General features: G+C 36.8%; 1 protein-coding gene across 1 annotated transcript in view; it reads left to right on the forward strand.

The window, feature by feature from the left end:
- Positions 1-5,465: 5,465 nt before the first annotated feature.
- Positions 5,466-22,014, forward strand: part of trabd2a (TraB domain containing 2A) — a 69,224-nt gene continuing 52,675 nt past the window's right edge. Inside the window, exons 1-2 of the mRNA XM_015398131.1 lie at positions 5,466-6,135; positions 8,246-8,806. Coding sequence (XP_015253617.1) covers positions 6,031-6,135; positions 8,246-8,806 — 666 coding nt within the window. The 5' untranslated portion in view covers positions 5,466-6,030. The remainder of the gene's footprint in view (positions 6,136-8,245; positions 8,807-22,014) is intronic.

The raw sequence follows: 22,014 nt of genomic DNA on the forward strand, positions 1-22,014 counted from the left end.
TAAAAAAAGAGGGTTGATTGTACATTTCGTGAGAATCGGGAAGAAGCCAAACACTATTAACATCATTGAAGCGGAAGTGTAGGAGTGTAAATACTTTGGTCTTGCAGCACTTGATGTAGCTGTGAAGCCGTCTACAAGAAAGTAATAAGCAAATTATATTTCTTCAGTGTTTGCACCAGGATGCTGCAAGAGTATGTTGTGATTCCCTCTATCTCCATGTGTTGGGGTAACATCATTAAGAAAACACAGTTACACTCAAATTATTTTAATCCAAGTAACACCAATTCATGGCAGGTCATCTCAAGGAACTTTACAATTATTTCGATCTACTCATAGAAACAGATTAGTTCAAAATGTTCTCTCTAATGAAACGCAGCAGATTGCATCCAGTCATTGACAGTGCAAAATTCACTCCTCCTGGATGAGCATCAGGCGACAGCGGAAAGTCGCTTGCATTGTGTCTCTGCCTTTGTAGTAATCCCTTTTACGAGCATGCATGTAGAGACAGTGGAGAGAAAAACTCTAGCTAAACAAATCCATAGCTTTGTGTAAGTTTTTTTCAACACCAATATAGCATCTAATTACTTAATTACATACCTTCAAGCAATATTAATGCAAGGCAAATTTATTTGTTTAGCACAATTCATTACATGGACAATTCATAGTGCTTTGAATTTATTAAACAGTAAAATATAAACACATTCAATCTTTCAGTCTTTTACTAATTGATTTAAGTGAACCAAATTCTTCAATACGTTCTATAGTGGCCTCTCCTTTAAAACATTCTGAAAAAGGTGTAAGCTACTTTGTTTATGGCTAGAAAAAAGAAACAAAAAATATACATTGTTTCAATTAAGGGCTACACAGTGGCCTAACAGCAAGAGTTTGATTCCTGGCCCAGGGTCTTTCTGTATGGAGTTTGCATGACTGTTAGGTTAATTGGCTTCTCTAAATAGTCCTTAGGTGTGAGTATGTGTGTGAATGGTTGTGTTTCTTTGTGTTGCAGACTGGCGACCTGTCCAGGGTGTACCCCGCCTATGCGCGTAAAATGCCAGAGATAGGCAATGGCCCGACCACGACCCTCACAAGGACTAAGTGGGAGAAAATGGATGGGTGTATGTTTCTATTGTAAGTTTTAAACCTACAGTGTGTAATAAATATAAGGATTTACTGACCAAAACAAATGTAACATAATTATGTTATGTATTATCATCTATGAATTAAAGTCTCAATCTTTATGTTTTGGAAAACATTGTATCTATATGAACAAACATTGTCATCATTGGGGGGGGAGGCAATATTGATTAACAGTTTACTAGCTATTTTCCTTTTTGAAATTGATCAGAAGAATTTTATTCCAGCATAAGAAAAAGTACTTACTCACTTAAAGTTATATTTTGCTCTGGTCATTTTAACTAATAACATTTCGCACTGGTAACTTCTATTTAAGTGAAATTTTATCTGAGTTACCGTATTTTAACTTGTGTGGTGTTTTCTTTTTTGCAGTCTTTCCACCTCTGCATAACACCAAAAACTGTACAAGTATTTTATATGAGCAAACGTGCCCCCGACTCCCACCCCTGTCTTAGCCCCACTCTAGCTGAGCCTCTGGATATGATGCCTCTGCCTCCATCAAGGCCTACAGCCAAAGTAACAATCCCGACAGTATTGCTGGAAGGACTCAAAGAATATTTTTGCCATATTTGACATACACATATTAGCTGTCAATACTCTATTTTACCCCAGCAGACTCCACATGCTTCCCATTACTTCTATTCAGTCCTCTTGAGTAAACGTCTGGCTCCTTTTGACACCAAACAGTGTTACACTAAACATTTAACGCAGATTTGGTACAGCAAAAATCACTGGACAACCAAACATAACTTCCTCAAATTCAACAAAGCTGCTCTATAGCAACAACTATCATTTTGGTTGAATTATGTGCAGACTGGGTTTCAAATAGAAGAGTGGAAAGGCACTATGCACTAAATTATGACCAGTGTTTCAAAAACCTACAGTAACAGGCTACAAAAGTTTCAAAAGCTCACTCTTAAAATTTTCATAAAAAGGAAAAGAAATTTATAATTAATTAAAATAGACATAAATTGATGTTCAGGCTCACAGATTACATGGTTCTCTAAGAGGGGAGGCATGGCCTCCCCTTTTTATGAGATGTTAGAATGTATTTGAATATTTACATGTGAGCTGGTTAAAGGAAACTGAACAAGTTTGGCTTTCTATCATGTTTGAATATCAAGCAAAAGAAAGACTCTCAGATTAACTCCAAAAGATAAATTATAAAAATGGCAGATACATTTATTTCAAATGTAATGTTAACAGTGCTATTGATAACTTAAAATGGGTAGCAGTGTTAGAAAGAGTTTAATCTTAACATACGTTTATTTTTCAAATGGTTAAATGTGCTCAAACTAAAAAAAAGGATGGAAAGTTTTCAGGCCGATAATTTACTCTAATAGAATAAACATTTTTTTTTTTACATATCTAGCAGGAGTGTAACAAACATGCATGAACACTGTATGGTTAAAATTTTTCTTTAGCATATTTCTAAATTTGAGAGTATTTTTGATCATTTTATTCTTGTTCAGGAAAAAATATTTTTTGTTTTTTTTCGGTCACTGTTATTTTGAAGGACCAAGACAAAAAGACATGTCTAGGAGTCACCTATCATGATCAAACACATCCACCACACAGGGTTTATAAGGCGAAGCATATGTGGTCATTTCCATATAACGAAATCCTTTTGAAGATTTCTATAAAGAGGCAGAATCAGATATTCGCTCAGAAACACTCAGAGGACCCTTGATCTGTTTGATGTCTTCACACCGGACACTTTAAAGTGGAAATGTACAGATGTGATAGAGGCTGTACTGACGACGGAAACATCAGGATCTTTGATGGGCTTCAAAAACTAAACTGTTGAAACAGAAATCGCACTTTGTTGTTTTAATTGTTTTATACATGACTTAAAAAATATTTTTTTGTTTGAAAATGTTTGAATATTTGTAGAAAAATCATAAAAAATAAATTGTGCTCTAGTTTTACGCAAGCCTAAATATCAGATTACGGACAAAAAAATATAAATGTCGCTGGCAAAATCCTTCTTTTTTGTATTATTATTAATCAGCATTAGAGATAATCCAGTGGTTTGAATTATAAGTACCTCAGTCTGTTAGAATTAAGGGTCACAGGTCAGATCCCAAGTGAAAAGTTAAGCATAAGGTTTTGCTTTTCTGTAGTCTAGAACCATAAATGATATTCCTGTAGAAAGGACTGCTTAACAGGTCTTCCATCGGGCTGTACTGTCTGTGACTCTAAACAGAACATAGGGAGGATGACAGAGCAGCCTGAAAGAGGAGATGAAGACCAGGTGTGTGTCTGTAGCGGCGGATGCACAGATGGTCATCTTTTAATCCTGCACAGCATAGGGGGAAAAAAGGCCATCATCAGCATACTCATACATTTTTCTGATTTTTTTTAATGTGTGTGATCTTCAAACAGCTTGGATGAATTAGCCTGATAAGCAGTGTCTTTGAAAATTATAAACTGGTGACATTTTTATATCTTCCTCATTTCTCCTTTTTTCTTCTTTTTGTGGGTTTACGGAGCAGAATGCCTCCTACAACTTTTGACACATTTGATGAGGATATGAATGAACATATAACTGGATTTCTGGCTTACCACTTGAGCTAACCAGCCAAGGGATGTGATAAGATAGATAAGACATGTGATATCCCCTCGATAAGGGATGTGATGTGTAAGATTATACTAGAAGTCTCGTTTCTAAAGCCGTTTCCAGACTGAAAGTAAGAATCGATCGGCTCATCTAAACTGATATCATTTCATGTGTTTCCCATTTTGAAGAGTAGCTATTAGAAACAGGCCTGTAAAATAGCTTTAGTTAAATATATTTTAAAGGTGAGCCCAATTACATTTAGGCGAGTAAATATATTGTTGATACAAAATTTTACGAGGGCATATCATATAAATGTGGAGAAGGTTGTTTTGCAGTGAGTAAGCCTTGGATTTCTTAATTAACATAACTGTATTCTCTTATTCCTAGATATAAACCCTCTTTATCTTCAAAACTTATCTTAATTGCTAAATCTGCTAAACTTCCCTTGACTTTTGCTAGATAATCACCTCAAAGTACACTTCAGGAAAAGGCTTCTGAAACATCACAGTTGAACAATCCAGAGCCTTATAATTGATTTATTTACAATTAAACATGTATTTATGGGAGTTTTATGTGATAGGCTGACAAAAAGCGTCACATTTTGTTTCCCCTTTTTAAAACATGCAAGGAGAACAAAAACATGATTCCATAAACATATCAAGAAAAAACATAAGCCATGAACTACAAATTAAATATGTAGAAGCTGGCCAGTTTACAAATGTGAACTATACATTTAAAACCTTGTGTCTCATTCAAGATGATTTTACAAGATACTGCGGTGGGGGTTTTAAACCTTTATATAAATATTCATATAAATTCATATATATGGAGGAAGATAATATATAAGTCCTTGATTGAACTTTTGAAGTTGGAGACAATGATTAAATGCAGACACACTTATGGCCGCTAGGGGGCGATTTAACTGATTTATGCACATGATAAACTTCAGTGCATGTTTATGAAACATATAAATAGAATTTAATTTAGGATATTTTCATTTTGAAGTTAATTGAAAGATAGTTATATGTTCATATCTTTTGTAATAAAGATTTGAACCTTTTTTTTTAGATTTATTGTGTGATATTTTCAGTCTGTGGTAACATTTTAGACCTGCCCCTTGATGATCTAGGACATTTTTATGTCATGTTAATCAAATTCTATTGCCCATTCAATTGGAAAAACAATGGAAAACATTAATTTAGATTTTGTTTTGAACTTATCTCATGGTGATAGGGGTCAAGTTGCCAATGTGCTGTGATGCGCCCAGAGATGATGTACTTTGTTTGTATTTCTTATTTTTTTTTAAAGATAAATAAAAAGTAAATAAATAAATCTAATTTGTCACAGTAGCAGTCAGCGTAAATCATCGTGAAAAAAGGTGGAGCTCTGCTTCTGTCCTGAAACACCAAGAATAATACGCTGTTATTCCAGTGTTTCTCATGTTAATGCCTGCAATTTGTAAGTAATCCACGGAATCTCCACTGGCACCCATGATTGTCTTTGGCCCTCCTGTGGGGCCACAACAAGAGATCAGCCAAACTGGGAATAATCATGTTAATTAAATTAAAGGTAATCGCAAATAAAATGCATACATATTACAACTGTGGTCTGCAGTCATCGCGCATTTTTTTTTTTTACATGGATTATATTAATGATCCTGACAGGGTGATGTTTAATCAGATTATTACTTGTGTGGGTGTGCGTGTGTGAGAGAGAGGGTGGAATGGGGGTCGTGATGGTGGGATTATGCGGACAAACTAAGGGGGTAGTGGAGCTGCGTGCTTTCACACTGACACAGACGCACAGACGCGGAGGACCAAGCATGCAGCGCAAACTGCTGAGAACTTTGCTTTAACTTTACTTTCTCACTTTGAGCTTTAAATCGACCATAGATAACAGAAGCTTCTTGTTATTTTTGGCTTTGGATCGCTGACTCAGCCCCGGACCTGTTGGATCAAACTCACTTGCAACTTCTGTCTGCGATCGAGTGCGCTTTAAAGAATAAACGTTGCAGATCTGTAGACTTAAAGATATCTGTCTGGAGGAGCGCTGGAAGGATGATCTGACTCTGCGTAAAGTCCCAGAGGACATCTATCCCATCTCAGCCAGAAAACACGTGAATCTGCAGCAGGAGCCGCAGCGGCGTCCAGAGGGCTTCAGGGAACATGACTGAGTCCGGCGGTTTAGTGGGATACTTGTCAGCTCATTTTACGTGACCGCATGGTGCCTGTGCTGCGGGGTTAAGGAGCGCTCTCCATGCACGCTGGAGAAATAAACAGAGTTGTTGCAAACACGTTGTTGGAGCTGTCTTGCACAAGTTTGGTGAGAGCTGCACAATGCAGGGGACTCTGAGCGCATTTATCCAGTGCTGTCTCATCCTGCTGGTCGGTGCAGACCAGTGGAGGCTTAAAGACACATCCAGCTGTGAGTTAAATAAGAAGGTAAGTGTTTTTAAAACATCAATCAGGCGCTTTGCCTTAATTAAAAAACATGCAATTGAATGAGTCTTAAAGGTTCATCTTAGCCCATCTAAAATTACTAAACCATATTTTTATTCCAAATGTTTTATTTTATGAACTTTTAATGTTTATTTGTTCCATTGCAATATGAAACATCAGTGGCTTAATTCTAACTGAAAATAACACAGAGCTATACAAAACTTTATAAATCTTGAAGTTATTGTCAAGCTGCACTCGCACAAAGTAATATGATGGAATTTGATCTTGTCATTCAACATTATGTTCATAACTATCAGGTGGACAAAAAAAAAAAAAAAAGAGAAGTGTGACACTGTTTTTAGCTTCCTAAACTCCAAAGCCCTCAAATAATGTTTAGTGCATTTTCCTTCAAAAGTAATTTAAATAAAAGGAAAAAAGCCAATTATTTATATGATTGAAATTCAACATCAACAAGGTTGTGCAGTGGTGGTTTTAGACCAAACTTACTGGGGGGAGGGTGGGGCCAGTGTTTGTTCATGGGGGTACCAAAGAAAAGAATTAAGCAAAAACAGGCTAAAAATGTGTTTAAAAATATTAAGGGAACCAAAGAGCCCTTTGTTGCTCTGGAATCCTCAGATAAAGCAGATAAAAACTGTGATTATATCTCAATATTTCCGAAGCTAAAAATGCAACAACCTAACTTTTACATCATCATCAAAATCAGACTGTAAAGCAAAAAACAAATATAATAATCAACTGCATTTGTATATAACAATTGAATTAACATAGATTTATCTAGTTGGCCATTGTGACTTAATGCAGGGGCCATTGTAGGGGACATGACTTACTGAGGCGCTGGCCCCAGTTGTCCCCTGTCTACAAACTCCCATGCTGTTGGGCTTTTAGGGGCTTAGAGACTTGTTAAAGAGCAGCATAATGAAGACGAAAAAATAATAGATGTACATGGTTCCTCTGGAGGAGCTGCAGAGATTCACAGCTCCGGGTGGAGAACATGCTAGAAGATGCTGATTTGTTCTCGGTATTTATTAAGTACTGAATGAAGGAAGCCCATGTTAAAATGTTTGCAAAATACATCCAGTCTGCACCTTCTCAAAGGCTATGTAAGGTGACAAAAAAGTAACATTCTGGCTTCCACCACATAAAAAGTAGCATGTCACATCATCCTGAATGTCTCAACTATGTTCATAGTAAGACATGGCTATGGCAGCCAAGTTATATAAATAATGCAACAATTTTGGTAAAACGGTTTTGTAAACAAAACTGAGCTAATGGTATGTTAAATTAGTTTCAGAAGTCGAAGCTCAGTTCTGAAAACAGCACTGCAAATAAGTTGAACATGTTCTAGTAGCATTAGGAAATGTGGAATTGACTTGAGTCTGAGATGGAGGTTCACTTTCAGGATAAGAAAAACTAAACATACTTTGCAAAATTGATGCTCATAAGTGATTTAAACACATCATGCTGGGATTTACTTGGTACCCCTGAGTAAAAAAGTTAAAGAAGCTATTAAGATTGCATTTACTTCCTCTACTTTTTACATTTTAATAATATTACCCATTTTTTATTGCTTTCAATTAGTCACTTTTACAGCACTTCTGTTTTTTACACATTTTTCTCCACCTTTTGGGGGGTTCATTCAGTGGCAACAGGAAGGCATAATATTCTGGTAACAGCCTTTTAGTCTGACAATCAGCAACATGTGTATTGTTTCTTTGGCACCTGGGTTCTAAGTGGCCTGTTAAAAAGTCATTATCAGTCTGTTAGCAGTCTAACAGGCAGACAAAGAGGTTCTTGGTGTCAGACAAGTCCGCTGTTGCTTGTAAAGTAATTGTAAATCCATCCCTTGGCTCTGTTATAGGGTCTTTATGCCTTCCTAACTTGCTCTTGAGTACCTCGTAAATTAATTAACCAACGCAAAATGGTATCATGTTTAATGACAAGGAATTACTGAATCCAGTTTATATATATGTCTGGGGGATTTATTTTCACTCTTAATATTGTAGTGTTTATTATCATGAAAATCCATTCAATTAATGGTTTTTATCATTGTCCAGAAGATTTGCACAGCCTTACCTTTTAATTTTTTCCTCAGCAATCTGACCTTAACTCCTTCCTCTGGACCATCAAACGGGATCCTCCATCATATTTTTATGGTACAATCCATGTTCCCTACACCCGGGTTTGGGACTTCATCCCTGAAAATTCCAAGCAAGCCTTCCAAGAGAGCAACATTGTTTACTTTGAGCTGGACCTGACTGACCCTTACACCATCTCTGCCCTGACCAGCTGTCAGCTGCTTCCCCAGGGGGAAAACCTGCAGGACGTCCTACCAAGGGACATCTACAAGAGACTTAAAAGACATCTTGAGTATGTAAAACTTATGATGCCATCTTGGATGACCCCAGATCAGAGAGGGAAAGGACTCTATGCAGACTACCTCTTCAATGCCATTGCTGGGAATTGGGAAAGGAAGCGTCCTGTGTGGGTGATGCTGATGGTGAACTCTTTAACTGAGGCAGACATTAAGACACGAGGGGTGCCAGTGCTGGACCTTTACTTGGCCCAGGAGGCGGAGAGGATGAGGAAGAGAACAGGAGCTGTGGAGAAGGTGGAGGAACAATGCCATCCGCTTAATGGTCTCAATTTCTCTCAGGTGAGTTTGAAACTTTCTGGCTTTAAAACTACTTCTATTTTTTGTACATTGCTTCTGCAGGATTTGAAATTAAGACTAAATGTATAGGTTTGCATTGCTAACATTGCATAACATAGGCTGCTTCTCTTTAAGAAAAAGTAGTATAAAGTCTTTAACTTCTGACTTGTGTTGTAAACGTCTATTCCTCTGGGTGCACACAGACATTTATAAGACTTTAAAATGATCTTAAAGTAATCTTTGATGCAATTTTCATTGTTATTTTTATACTTTGTTTATCTCTAAAACTTAGATCTCTTTAAGCTCCATAGTCATCAGATAAAACTGTCTGCATAAAATGAGAGTAGAGATGAAATTGATGATTGAAAGCGAATAACGGAGCATGTTGACCACATGATCTTTTCATTTCCAAACCACAAGTCCAAATCATCTCAGTATGTCCTCTCTGGCTTCATTTCCAATAGATCTAATATGATTGTCCCTCTGACCTTCTCATTCCTGACCCCCTCGTCACTCCCAATGAGAAACTCAACAGCTTCATCTCTACAGCTCTGCCTCTGGTCTCCATGTCAGTCCCACTGTCTCTAAACCATACATCATTCCTGGTCTCACCACTGTCTTGTAAAGCTTTGTTTTTGTTTTTGCTGATACTCTGTTATCATACACCAGAACTGTCCCTTTTCTCTCCCTGTCCCACTGGGACTCTTGGCTTTACCTAACACCCTCCACATTCTTTACTGCAGATTGCTGTAACCTAGTGGCTCCGCTCTGGCTACTTTCAGTCGCTTGCAAGTATTGCTGGAGATAATCTTCATTTCTCTCCTCTCCATGTGAGGTCTCCATCTCTATAGATGTTCCTTCACATACTCTCCGCTCTCACCAAAGATCAAAATGTCTTCTTCAAACACCTTCGCCCATAGAGATTATTCTTAAATTTCATACATCAAGAAGGAGATCATAGCTAATCCTTGATGGTGTCCCACTCCCACCTTGAACTTCTTGAACTTTCTCCTGGTTTATCATCTCTTCAACACTGATATTTGCTGTAAAATCATCTGGAAGCACCTCCTGGCCCTCCAGAGGCTGTCTCAACTCCTCCCTGAAAGGGACACAACTTTATTACTCTTTTAGCTTCCACTCCTTTGTCCTCTTCATTCTCCTCACCATCAAAGTCTTCATGTACACCACTGTCCTGTGCTGTCCTGCAATGCTCTTATCAACCATTACATTGCAGTCACATCCTACCTGTGAAGTGTAACCATCAAAGACTCACTCTTACAATGTTTTGATTCAGACACAATATCCTGTCTGACACTCGAGAACATTCTTGACAAACTTCTTAGGATAACTAAATTTCTCCCACCGACTCAGTACGATAGAACTGCTACAGTTTTTTTTTCAATTAGCTGGCCAAGGTTTCCTGCTAATAAAACACAACTAAGTTTAGCTCTTCTTTCCTTCTTCTCCAGGAGTTTTTTTTTTCTTAAAGGAAGCTGATAGGGCTAAGAATTGAGGAATATACTAAAAGTAAAAAAATATAGTTGGCCGTTGAGTATTTCACCTAAAAAAAACAAAAACCCAAAATATCACTGTCTGAATCGGCCAGCTTCTCAAATTACACACCAGAATGTGTGGTCAAGTGGAAAGCACTGAAATCATATAACATTGATTACAGTTGAACTTTAATTTAAGGCAGCGTGATTATGCCAAAAAAAAAAAAAAATCAGAATTGCATTTTTTTTCTACTGAAGTTGCAATTTTCCTTTGCTCTAACCACAAGCATATAAATGTTGGGCTCTGTCTGTCTGTTTTTCTGTCTGTCTGTCTGTTTATCTTTTCTACCTAATTTTTTTTTTAAATAATATTCACAGAAGCGATCGTCTTTTTGTTTTTCCACAGATTAGTAAAGTAGAGGAAGGTGTGATAATAATCAGCTGTGCAAACACTCACCAACTTGCTCCCCTATATCTTTATTATTAAGGAAAAATTGATCCTAATAACAGAGTAAGAATCAGAGAAAAGCAGCCTTGTTCTTCAGATGGCTACACTTGGAGTCCCTTGACTACATGCCTGTCTGTTGCTCTGCACCCTTTTGTGACCTTTTCCGTCTTTGTAAACACATTCCAGGGGTAGCCATTGCTATGAAATCATGTTCCATATTACTCAGGAGTTTTAGAATTGAAGGAATTACTGCTGGTTATTTAACACAAGAGCTTTAAGCTGGGGATAGTCTTATTTTAAAGCAGTGCTTTCAGGGCCCTCCACAGACAGCACAGCAGAGCTTTATTGGTGCTTTAATGATAAAGAAAATCAATGATAAGGAAGCAGTATAATAATTTATATATAAATTGCTAATGGAGTTTGTCAGTCTTTTGTCCAGCTTAATATGCTTTGTACACCAAAGATATGTTTTTGTAGAAGGCTAAGGAAGTCTAAAAGAGAAGATTTATATAAACTCTAATTGTTAAATGAAACTAGAAACAACTTTACATTTCTTTCTGTCTAACTGTACAGATCAGCTTTGTACAAAAGAGCATATATTGGAAATTCTTCTTGTTGTTGTTTTCATATTAACTTTCACTAGTTTGTATCTTGCTCCTGTGATGTAGTGCAGTGTTGGTTATTAGAAGAATAGCTTGGGTTGATGGAGTTTGCCAACAGCTTAAAAAACAGCTTATTCAAGTAAGTTTTTACTTGAATAAACCATACTCAGCCTAACCTACTCAAAAATCCATTTCACTACTACATGGCAAGTCCCTGTCTCGACATTGTACCAAAACTCATAGCTGGAAGCTTCATAATATTCACACTTTGTTTCCATCCTATTATCAGTGGCTCAACAGATGCTTTCACTCTGCCTAAATATTCCAGTAAACCTTTATCTCCCAGATATTCTTTTTGACAGGGCCAGGTCCATTAAAAACCTTTTGAATTTAGCTCAACTGTGAAATATCTAGGTAGAGAGTTATGATTGGCAGACACATTCAGTGGGACAGTACTGCCACATCCTACATTAAAATATGTATCAAGCTAAATTTGATTTTCCTAATTCATTTCCAGATTGGAAGGTTGAGGTGATTCCTCCAAAACTTTTGAAAATTAAGTTATGGTAAAATGTGATCAAGTTCTGAGGTCATATTTCATATTTATGTTGTATAATACCAACTAAAAGTGTGTTCTGCGAGGTGGGCTGGCAGAACCGAAGCATTGAGTGAACGAAGAACTGAATATAGAGTTGGGTGGCATTCAGTAGGGGTGGGTCCAGGACGCTGGATCTGCCGTTGAGCCCCTCCGAGGTGTCATGGGCTTAAATCAACAAAACACCAGTGAAGGGAGGTGCCCTTTGACAACCTGCTGAACCTACCCAACTCCTATTCCAGTCACAGAGACCTAGTGGTGCCTTAAGAAAAGGATATAGAGAGAGAGAGAGAGAGAGAGCGATGCCACTGGCTCACAGATGGTGCAGGGGCAAGTACCTGTAAAGGTGGGCCAGTTGCGATATCCCTTATCATATTTTGCATATGATGACAAGATTAAAGAGTATATAATAATGATTTTTATAGTTTTGTTGAGTATTACGAAAAAAAACATTTGTTTTCATTTTAAAGTCAAGAATTACATTTTTATAAAAGCATAAAAAAATGGCGGAATCGGAGAACAAAGAACTTTTTTCTGCCATTATGGTTGGAACATTTATGTGTGCATCACTGCCTTAGATGGTGCTTTGCATTTCTGAGCTCTTGAACATGCCTCTACATAAGGTGAAGATGTAAATCGCTCGCACTGATCGCTGGAATTTTGTTTGATGTTTACATACCACTAGAACTGTAGTTTAGAGACCAAATAGACCACCACCTTATTTGGGGGTTCAATTCTTTTCTGCAGAACTGAAAATGTACCTATATATTGCCATTAGTCATGTTTACATCTAAGTGAATTGCTAATTTTAAGCAAGTTTAAACAAAAGGTAGAGGCTGCAATGTAGGACGGACCACAGATCAGTAATGGAGGAAAGTTTTAATGAATTTTTTGCTATAGATCAAGTTGTTCTTACATTACCATATCACCTAATAATGGCAATGTCACTTCTGACCATGTTTATGCGCATAATAAGAGAAGATGCCAACAGCGGAAAGAGCTGATCAGTCTTGTGAGGTGGAAGTTTGCTACATCAGAGAAGAAAAAAAGTGTTTCCATCTTCTGTTTTGCACATTAACCCCTTTAACAATAACCAAAAACTACTTTTATCAAACATAGACATTTTTTCAGTGAATTTGAGTTTTTTTTTTCTTTCAAATTTTGCCATTTCCATCAAGCTTTTGTGATAAAAATATTTTGGACAAAAACTCTGCTTTCAGATTAGACGCCTTAAGTTCTTCTCCCCCTTTGACCAATTTGTACATGTGTCAGCACTCCTGTTTCTCTCAACAACTGTGCCACACAACTTCTTTTTTGGGGTTTCGGGTTGTTTTAAATTAGTAAATGATGCGTGAGGAATAATATGAAAAAAGCATCATACTTTTTTAATGACAGAGCACAGTTAAAGACAAATACAGAAATGACATTTTTTGTCACTTGAAATTGTATTTTGATGCTTACAAACTATACCCACTGTCGCTTTGGTGGTCTGGCTGCTGATTCGAGGCTCCAGCTGCTAAAATCTTGATTTCATAGTTTTTTAATCGTGGGGTGTAGATACTGTTTTTTGTTAGTGTAGATCAGTCAATCTTGTGTTACTTGTTAACTGCCAAGAGCCTAATTAGATCTAACCATCTAAATTACTGGCTATATCCTTTTTTCCTGTATCATAAGTTAACACCGTCGTTGCCATGCAGTATAATATTTAAAAGGACTTCGATGTCAAAATAACAATTTATGTGATTTCCTATTTGAAGTGATAGCTGATGCAAGTTCAACACCTCCCGGCCAGTGAGTATCCCACTCACATAATCTTATTCCATCTTGTTTGTTTAAGTCTGTTAAAGGTATGGTGGAGGATTTTTGCGAATTTTAAAAAAAGACCCACCCTCATGCACAACCCTGTACCCGCTTCTGTGTACATGTGTGCAAAAGCATGCATGAGCCCATTTCTCCTTGTTTTATTAGCATTGATGTGAAATAGATTTCTCAAAATAGCATGCCAAACTTTACACGTCGAGTAGAAACTTTGTAACCGAGGCATGAGTGGGAAGCCCGAGCTGTGCTTTCAGTCTACGCCAATCAGGTGAAAGAATCTCCCCAAAACACTCTTGTTTCTCTCTTCTGAGACCTTTCTCTACTTCTCATACACTCCGTAGACACTTTTTCTCTTACGACCCTCTGCCATTTTTAAAGAACTGTGGTGAGAAAGGCAACCTTCAATGATTGACTAAAACCATAGCTCACCACAAATATACACCTCAAAGTGCGCAGAAACAGCTTTCTAGGGGCGAGAACGTAGAACGGCCTTATGTAAATATATCACCAGAATGATTTATAGGATCCACCTGAAAAAAAAGAACATCCTCCACTATACTTTCAATGCATCTTACCTACGTAGAACAAACATGGCAACCTCCTCATGGCTTCTGCCCAATTGCTTCATAACTTCAACACCAAAGTTAAAAAGCTTCAGGGATGTTCATCACCATTTTGTTTCTTTTTGGGTTTTTTCGGCTTGAATTTGAGAAAAGTAACACAGAGAAGAAGCCATTTTTCACCTCTATCACAGAACTACTACAATGCTTGAGCTCCATCTCCTATGACTTGAACCACTATTTCTATTGGTGCTGAATCCTTTTGTTTTGACATTGGCCCTCACAACCAGAAGTAAATATTTATATATTTTGAACCTGTCAAATTAATGGCTCTATTTCATTCTAGTTATTCTGTAGATGTATTATTGTAGTGACTACTAGTCCAAAATTTTAACATTTTTAAATGATAAAACCAAAATAAATGCAACTTTATTAACCCCCGGGTTTCTGGTTTATGCAGTTCATAAAGGTCCCCAAAAATATTAAAAACATCCTGTTCATGCTGCTGGTTTATTCCAAGGTTTTGCAGGCATACTGCATAGAAAAAAAATATGACAGAGTTTCTTTATTTTTTAGATTTTTTTTGACAACACTAAATTTCAAGTGGTCATTCTTTTTAGAATAATTTCCTTTTTTTTGTGGACATTTTGATTGTCAGTTTCATTTGACATGCATTCAAAGTGTTCCAGAATATTTAGACTGGATATTTTCAAGTACATAAGGTAATTGGTTTAAAGGTGATCACCCTTTTCCTTACAAGTAAAGTGTTAATTTAAAAATGTGCTTGTCAATACAAATTAAGCCCAGTTAGCTCATTATTCCAAAGCACAAAGTTATTTACTTTCTTTAGTCGGTTCTCTAATCTGGCTAAGCTTGACTGCTCTTATTCTAGGCTGGTGCCCCCGTCTTTTGAAGAGTGGGCTCAGCCTTGCCTAATACACTAAGTGTGCTTTTTCAGGACAACAATGGCTGCATGAAGGCCGCTTTCTTTGCCACTGTTGTTGGAAACCCACGGGACATTCCACACCTCAGTGGCGAAGACCTGCTAATGAAAGTGTTGTTTCTTTCCTCCCATCACTGGGTGTAACGGTGCATGGAAATGTGATGAATGCAGGTCTCAGTCTTAGTTTGTGAGAGCAGAGAAGGAATGTTTGAAGCCCATTTAGTTCATTCATTACTGTAAGAACAAGAAGAACTGAGATGCAGAATGAGATCAGTAGTCTCTCCTTCCATTAACGGCATCATGATGTTACCTCTATTTGACAACCTTGAAACCCTTGTATTTCCTTTTTGACTTAAACTGACAAACTACATGATTTTGACTGTGGATAGACAAACAATGCAACGTTTTAACATCCACAAACAAAACTCATATTTACACTATACCATAACTGAAAAAAAGAAAAGTATATCACACACATATATATAAAAAATTGAATATCAGAAACAAGGGTAAAAACAAGGAAAGCTCATAATACTTGAAATAAAAACCCCAAATTGGAAGGAAAAAGTATGGTACTGAAGCTGCATGAGCAACAGGAAGAACTGGATTGTCAAACTGTATTCATTTGGGGAATCTTTACATGAAATGGACTGAGGTCAGAGTCTGCACATTAAGATCCAATATGCACAACAAATCCTGCACATCAGAAAAAAAGACTTGGACTGTTCAAAGTATTCTTTCAGATGAAAATAAGTTAACATTTCATTTGGAATTGAAGAAGCATGCAGGAAGAATTTAAAGGGACAGAATCTAAGTTTCTTATGGTCCAGTGTAGAGTTCCTACAGTAAATGGTGATCTGAGGTGCCATGTCATCAGCTGATATTGGTCCGCTGTATTTTCCACAGTCCACAGTCACACAGCCATCTACCAGGACAGTTTAGTGCACTCATTGCTTCTTTCTGCTTACAAGAGGAGACACTAATTAATTTGGACTGCCACAATGCTAAATGAACCAAAAGTTGGCCCGTTTCTCAATTCACAAGAACACAAGTATGGACTTGTGTTGTCACCAAATATGTTCTAGACAAGAACACAAGAACAATGGACTCGGGAAAATGGAAGCATGCAAAACAAATCTTTGTCAATTGGAACAGAAATGTACTCATGACATCCCCACATTTAAAGCTTGTTTGGAGCTGAATGTCACCTTCTGTTATTGTCTCTAGATAATCAGTAAATGGGCCATATAGTGAAGCTTAAAGTATATTTGTGCTTCAAATTATCTTAAAATTTACATTTGTAGAAAAATGGCAACAGAAAAGTAAACTTTTAACTTAATACTCTGAGGTCTCTGAGCCCTCCTCTGGAAGCTGCTGCTGCCATGGTGCATGCTGGGACAGCTGCAAGTCTGTAGAATGCACAAGTCTGCTCTGATGCGCAATCGGTAAAGAGGGAGGGGCGAGAACAACATCAAGGGATTTTGTCTGTTCTCGTTTTTGTGTTGTTGTGAATTGGAACAGTACTAGGGCTGAGGCTGATGACGTTTCACGAGCACACAAGAACGCACAAGACTGTGTATTGAAAAATTGGCTTGGTCTGACAAAGGCGACACTGACCTTTTTGGCGCTTTTTCATTGACCAATGGACTCACCTCATATATAGTGAGTCTGCACACATAAAACATATGGAGCGATGGAAATGTAACGTAAAATGTAAAATATCGGGATGTATAAAAAATTCCCATTTGATTTTGAATAACTTTTTAAACCAACAATAACAATCTAAAAAAGAGCACTAAAAGATAGAGATAAAATGAAATGTGGCTTTGTTTAGTTACTCCAAACTGAAGAACTTCAAAGCTTTTTTCATGAGTTAGTGTTTTATTTGAATTTTAATGATGAAACTGACTGAAATGTAGCCTCGTGCCGTACAGTAACACACCTAGGAAAATTATGGAAACAGCGTTATTTGGATGTACACTGTAGATGTTCTTCTGTTGCGCTCTCTAAATGCACATGATCAGCCTATGCACAGAGGAAATTTATTTTTATTCCTAAAGCAACACTTTCATCTTAATACAAAGATGGTGAATCCGAATATTTATCCCAAACAGGTCAGATGGGATGATTAATCAGTTGGACAAGGTGTAGAAAACCAGAAATGTCCATAAATAGCTTATTATGCATAATTATGCATAATAGTGCAAGGATGGCAACCTGCTTGGAGGACATTGACAGCTGGAATAATGTTGAGTGGTGGTGAGGTTTTCAGAAATCCTGCTGCCCTGCTGGTACATGATGATGGATGGCTCATTACATGGGTTGGATCATCCAGCATTAAAATCAGGTTCAATTTCAAATCAATACAATTCAGTTTAGTTATATAGCACCAATTCACAACACATGTCATCTCAAGGCATTTTACAGTTCACCAGATCATACAGTCAAATTGATTCAAAGTTTTCTATCTAAGGAAAACCAGTTGATTGCATTGACTCGAATGCAATCCCTCAAACTAAGCATGCTTGTAGCGAAAGTGGAGAGGAAAATCTCCCTTTTAACAGGAAGAAACCTCCAGCAGATGGTCGCTCAGTGTGAGCGACCATCTGCCGTGGCCAACTGGTGTTCAAGGAGACAGAAGCAGAGATACAAAAAGCAGCTGTAAAAGGTAGCCTCCGAGCTCCAAGCTTACTCCCATGTCAGAGGATGAAGAGAGCACATCCAGCCAGTCACAGTCAGAAAAACAGGAATACACTGGAAAACAGGCCGATCACCAACATCTATAAACAAGGGTGTTGATGGCAGCAGCAAAGCTGGTATTTCTCTCCAGGATGGTGTCACAGCCAAATAGGAACAGACGAGGCAAAGCTACTATGAGAAAAAGCATAGAGATCATAATGTTAGAGATTGAACTAACAGATTCTGCTTAGTGGGAGAATAGAGATAGAATGATGAAATGGGGTTGTCCCTATGTCCTCCAGAAGTCTTAGTCTGTAGCAGCATAACTGTACCTGAAGTTAAAGAGTGGTGGTAGTCACTTGTTAAATGACAAAATAAAAACAACAACAAATTGTATAATCTAGGGCAAATATACAGAATTTTAACTTAGGCTTTAGAGATATTAAGCTAACTAGCTCTACTAGAATTAACCCTAAAAACAAGGTCGGATTCATTAGAATATTGGATACACTTAACTCTGGTTCGCCAGTCAAAATTCATCACAGCTGTGGGACATAGGGATCAACCCTGTTTCAAAAATTGTAATTTTGAACATACTATTACAATGGCACTTCAGAAATACACATTATACCATGATGGCTTGGTGTAAATTTTCCTTCCTCGTCTAAAGAAAAGCAAACCATTCCTCAAAAGCCACCATAAATATTTCTGTGTGTCTATGTGTGCATGTCTATGATTGAATGGGTAACTGAGTTTGGACAGGTAACAACATAGCAGTATTACACTAAAATAAATAGAGAGCAAATCAGGAAAGTACTGTCGCTATGCAGACCAGTCAGAGCAAAACGACTAACAGTGATGAAATCAATACAGTTTACTTTCTTTGTCATGTTGCCAATGATGTGACTAAGTTAGCTGTACATTTTTACCAGTGCTGGAATTTATTAGTCTCATTAGGGTATTCATTAGGCAAAAGCTTAACAACGCCATTTAATTACTCTGGCTAAAAAGGTACTTATTCAAATTATGAATTATGTGGACATTGGAGTATGTTGTTCCAAGAACATGTCAACATGTGAGATATGAACAGGAAATGTGTGTTCTTTAGTACTGCAGAAAACAGATGTTTAGTGGATTATTGCAGTAGTTTATTTTAGAATAGCATCAATGCGGCAAGGTTTAACTCATGATTTATCACCTTACTATTTAACTATATTCACTTGTACTTTCTCTCAGGGTTGTTTATAAAATAATTTATTCTGCATTACACTGCTTTTGATCTTAGGGAATAAACTTTCCATATGTAATCAGAGCATGGAGTGAATTTGCCCGGTGTGTACTAGCTCATGTAATTGCTGTTTAATGTTGTTTGTGAGTATGAATGTTTCCATAGACATGTGCATTTCTGTGCTTGTTTCCAAGAGTTCATACCTCGGTATGAAAAGGGGATTGGTGTGGGTATGTGCATTAAATGTGCATATACAGCTCTATCATTGAATTTCCAACATGTCCTTACAATTGCCTCTCTCTGGTCTCATGCCACACCAAAGTGCTTGATTTCCTCTCCACTGTTGACCAAACAGTGGCGTATTCTATGTCTGGCATTTCCTTAGACATTATCTGTCCATCTGTCTGGATACATGACACCAGAGAAAAAGATGTTGAGCTCCTTTTTCTTTCACTTTGCTTTCCAAGAAAAACTTCATCAACAGAATAGGAAATGTTCAACATGTTCTGTAGTTTAATGCTCTTTTGTTAAGGTATCAGGAGGCTGCTTTGATAACTTAGTCCTTGGTCTTTTGAAATTAAGTTTGAAGATGTTCCTTTTCTTCCATCCGTCATAGATTCAGCAAGGCTTAAAAAAATGTTTCTCAAACATTTTTGTTTACGTTGAGCTAATAGGTCAATATAGACCAGCAGATCACTGACATCAGGAAACAATAATTATGTAAGCTGTGACATTCTATTGTTTTTCAAGTGTCGCTTCTATGTTTTTAAATGTTTCCCTCTTTTAGTACACTAAATTCAAATTAATGAATAATCAACATGTTTTGGCTGAACTGCAATCATATGAGATAGATATGTTAAAGCAAGGAAACTCTGAAACATTTAGAAATCACCAAAAAGTTCTTAAATGAAATGTATTTACCCTTAATTTGAGTATGTAAATAAGATGATTTGCCAATGGAATGACTATTTTCACTCTTAAAATAAGATTAGATAAAATGCACTTGAAATAAGACACTAAAATTATTTTTCCCAATTTTAAATGTAAATTGTGTTCTTTCATTGGCAACGTGTCTCTCTTACCTCTTCAATAAAAAAATGCACTTATTTAAAGAAAAAAATTACTTATTTAGATTCACATTTTTTGGTTTGTAGGGCCATGTATTTTAAAGACCATGGTTAAAATGCACCCAATTTAAAATGATTTCCTTTAAGTTTGTGAAAAACATGTCTAAATATTTAAACTACCTTTAGTTTGCAGAATGGATCCATGCCTTTATGTGTAAGGGTGATATTCTGACCCTGCTATCCTGATGTCGCAGCTGAATCAATGACTAAATGTAGCCTCAGGTACTTTGGGTAGTCTTCTAATGCTTAAAGAGACATTTTATATACATATAAAAAAATAAAAAACAGCTGTAGAACAAAAATGGCCAGAATAGTGTTGCAGTTTTTCATTTTGGCCACTGGTGGCAGTGTCATTGGAAAAATCCCTAATGCCTCTTTGAGCCTCTTTAATTAAATATCAGTTTGTATATTGACAGATGAACTTCTTATGAGCTCATTGGGATACATATTCTGCATCATAAAAAACGGGTTCCTAATCCAAAAGCATACTTTTCCATACAATGTAATCTGAATGTAAATAGAGCCAAGAACATATCCCATGACCATTCAAATAAAGTAGATAATAACCTAACCACCACATTAGTCTAATGAATGTTTTTATCTATGATAAATAATTCTGTTCATTAGCCTTGTGTTTTGTTAAACATTAAGCATTAGTTTCTCTTGAAAATATTTCATGTTATTTAACCACAAAGCCCTCTTCTTTCCCACTGTCATTCTCACCAAGATAGGTTAATGACACAAATTAGATTTTTCATTGCCATGAAGGACACATTATGGCATTTTGCTGTTTTTCCAACATTTTCCATTAAAGTTGGAACTGAAAACCACTGGATGGTGCCTACTGTGTGCCAAGAAAAAAGTCTTACTGTAGATGACCAAGAGTACACATAGTAAAAGTAGGGTTTGACTTGCAGAGACTGTTCCAGGCTTTTCCTGGGTGTAACACAGGCTCCTGTAGCTCAAAAAGGGATTAAATAGCATGTCTCACTGACTTTACACCAGGTCATGAAAGCGTGTACAAGCTCATAGTAGCAACATTGTGGCCTTACACATGTTTCACGCTGTGAGTGACCGACTAAGTGTAAGAACTTTGAATCTAGTTTTTGTCCATAGTTGGAATTGTTGACATGATTTCAGGTTCTCTGAAAAATATAGATGTACATTTTAAAATCTATATGAAAAATAAGGTTTCAAAAACATTATATGTGTTGTTTTCTTCTGTGGTACACTAGTTAAAAAAAAAGCCCTGCCCCCCGACTTCATGTGATGACATCATAGAATGAGACTTTGACATGATTACGAAAGTCAACTTGTCAATTCTTCAATGCCCTAATATAGATATGAAGTATTTACTGGTCCCAGTTAATAATGGCAAATCTTGTGAAGGCCATGTCACTAAACCCTCATAATGCCTATATAATGTATTGTACAAGAGGAGAGTACACGTTTCCTCTTAATAACATTGGTCATAGGTGATTAAATAACAATGTTTTACATATAAGCATAAAAATGACTATGAAAAGTTTCTCATGTTTTTATTTCTCCTTTTTGTTGCGAACAACTTTTTTTTTCCATAAATGATTCTTGAATATTTGAGTAGGTCACAGGAATAAAACCAAAAATGGCTTTTGGCTTGTAAAGGCAGCTGCTAACCTCTAGATTATGGTAGTAAGATGGAATCTATGTGGTGCTGAAAGAATTTTTTATATTTGTTT

This window comes from Cyprinodon variegatus, unplaced genomic scaffold (assembly GCF_000732505.1).
Source record: "Cyprinodon variegatus isolate N-32 unplaced genomic scaffold, C_variegatus-1.0 Scaffold29, whole genome shotgun sequence".
Lineage (NCBI taxonomy): Eukaryota > Metazoa > Chordata > Actinopteri > Cyprinodontiformes > Cyprinodontidae > Cyprinodon > Cyprinodon variegatus.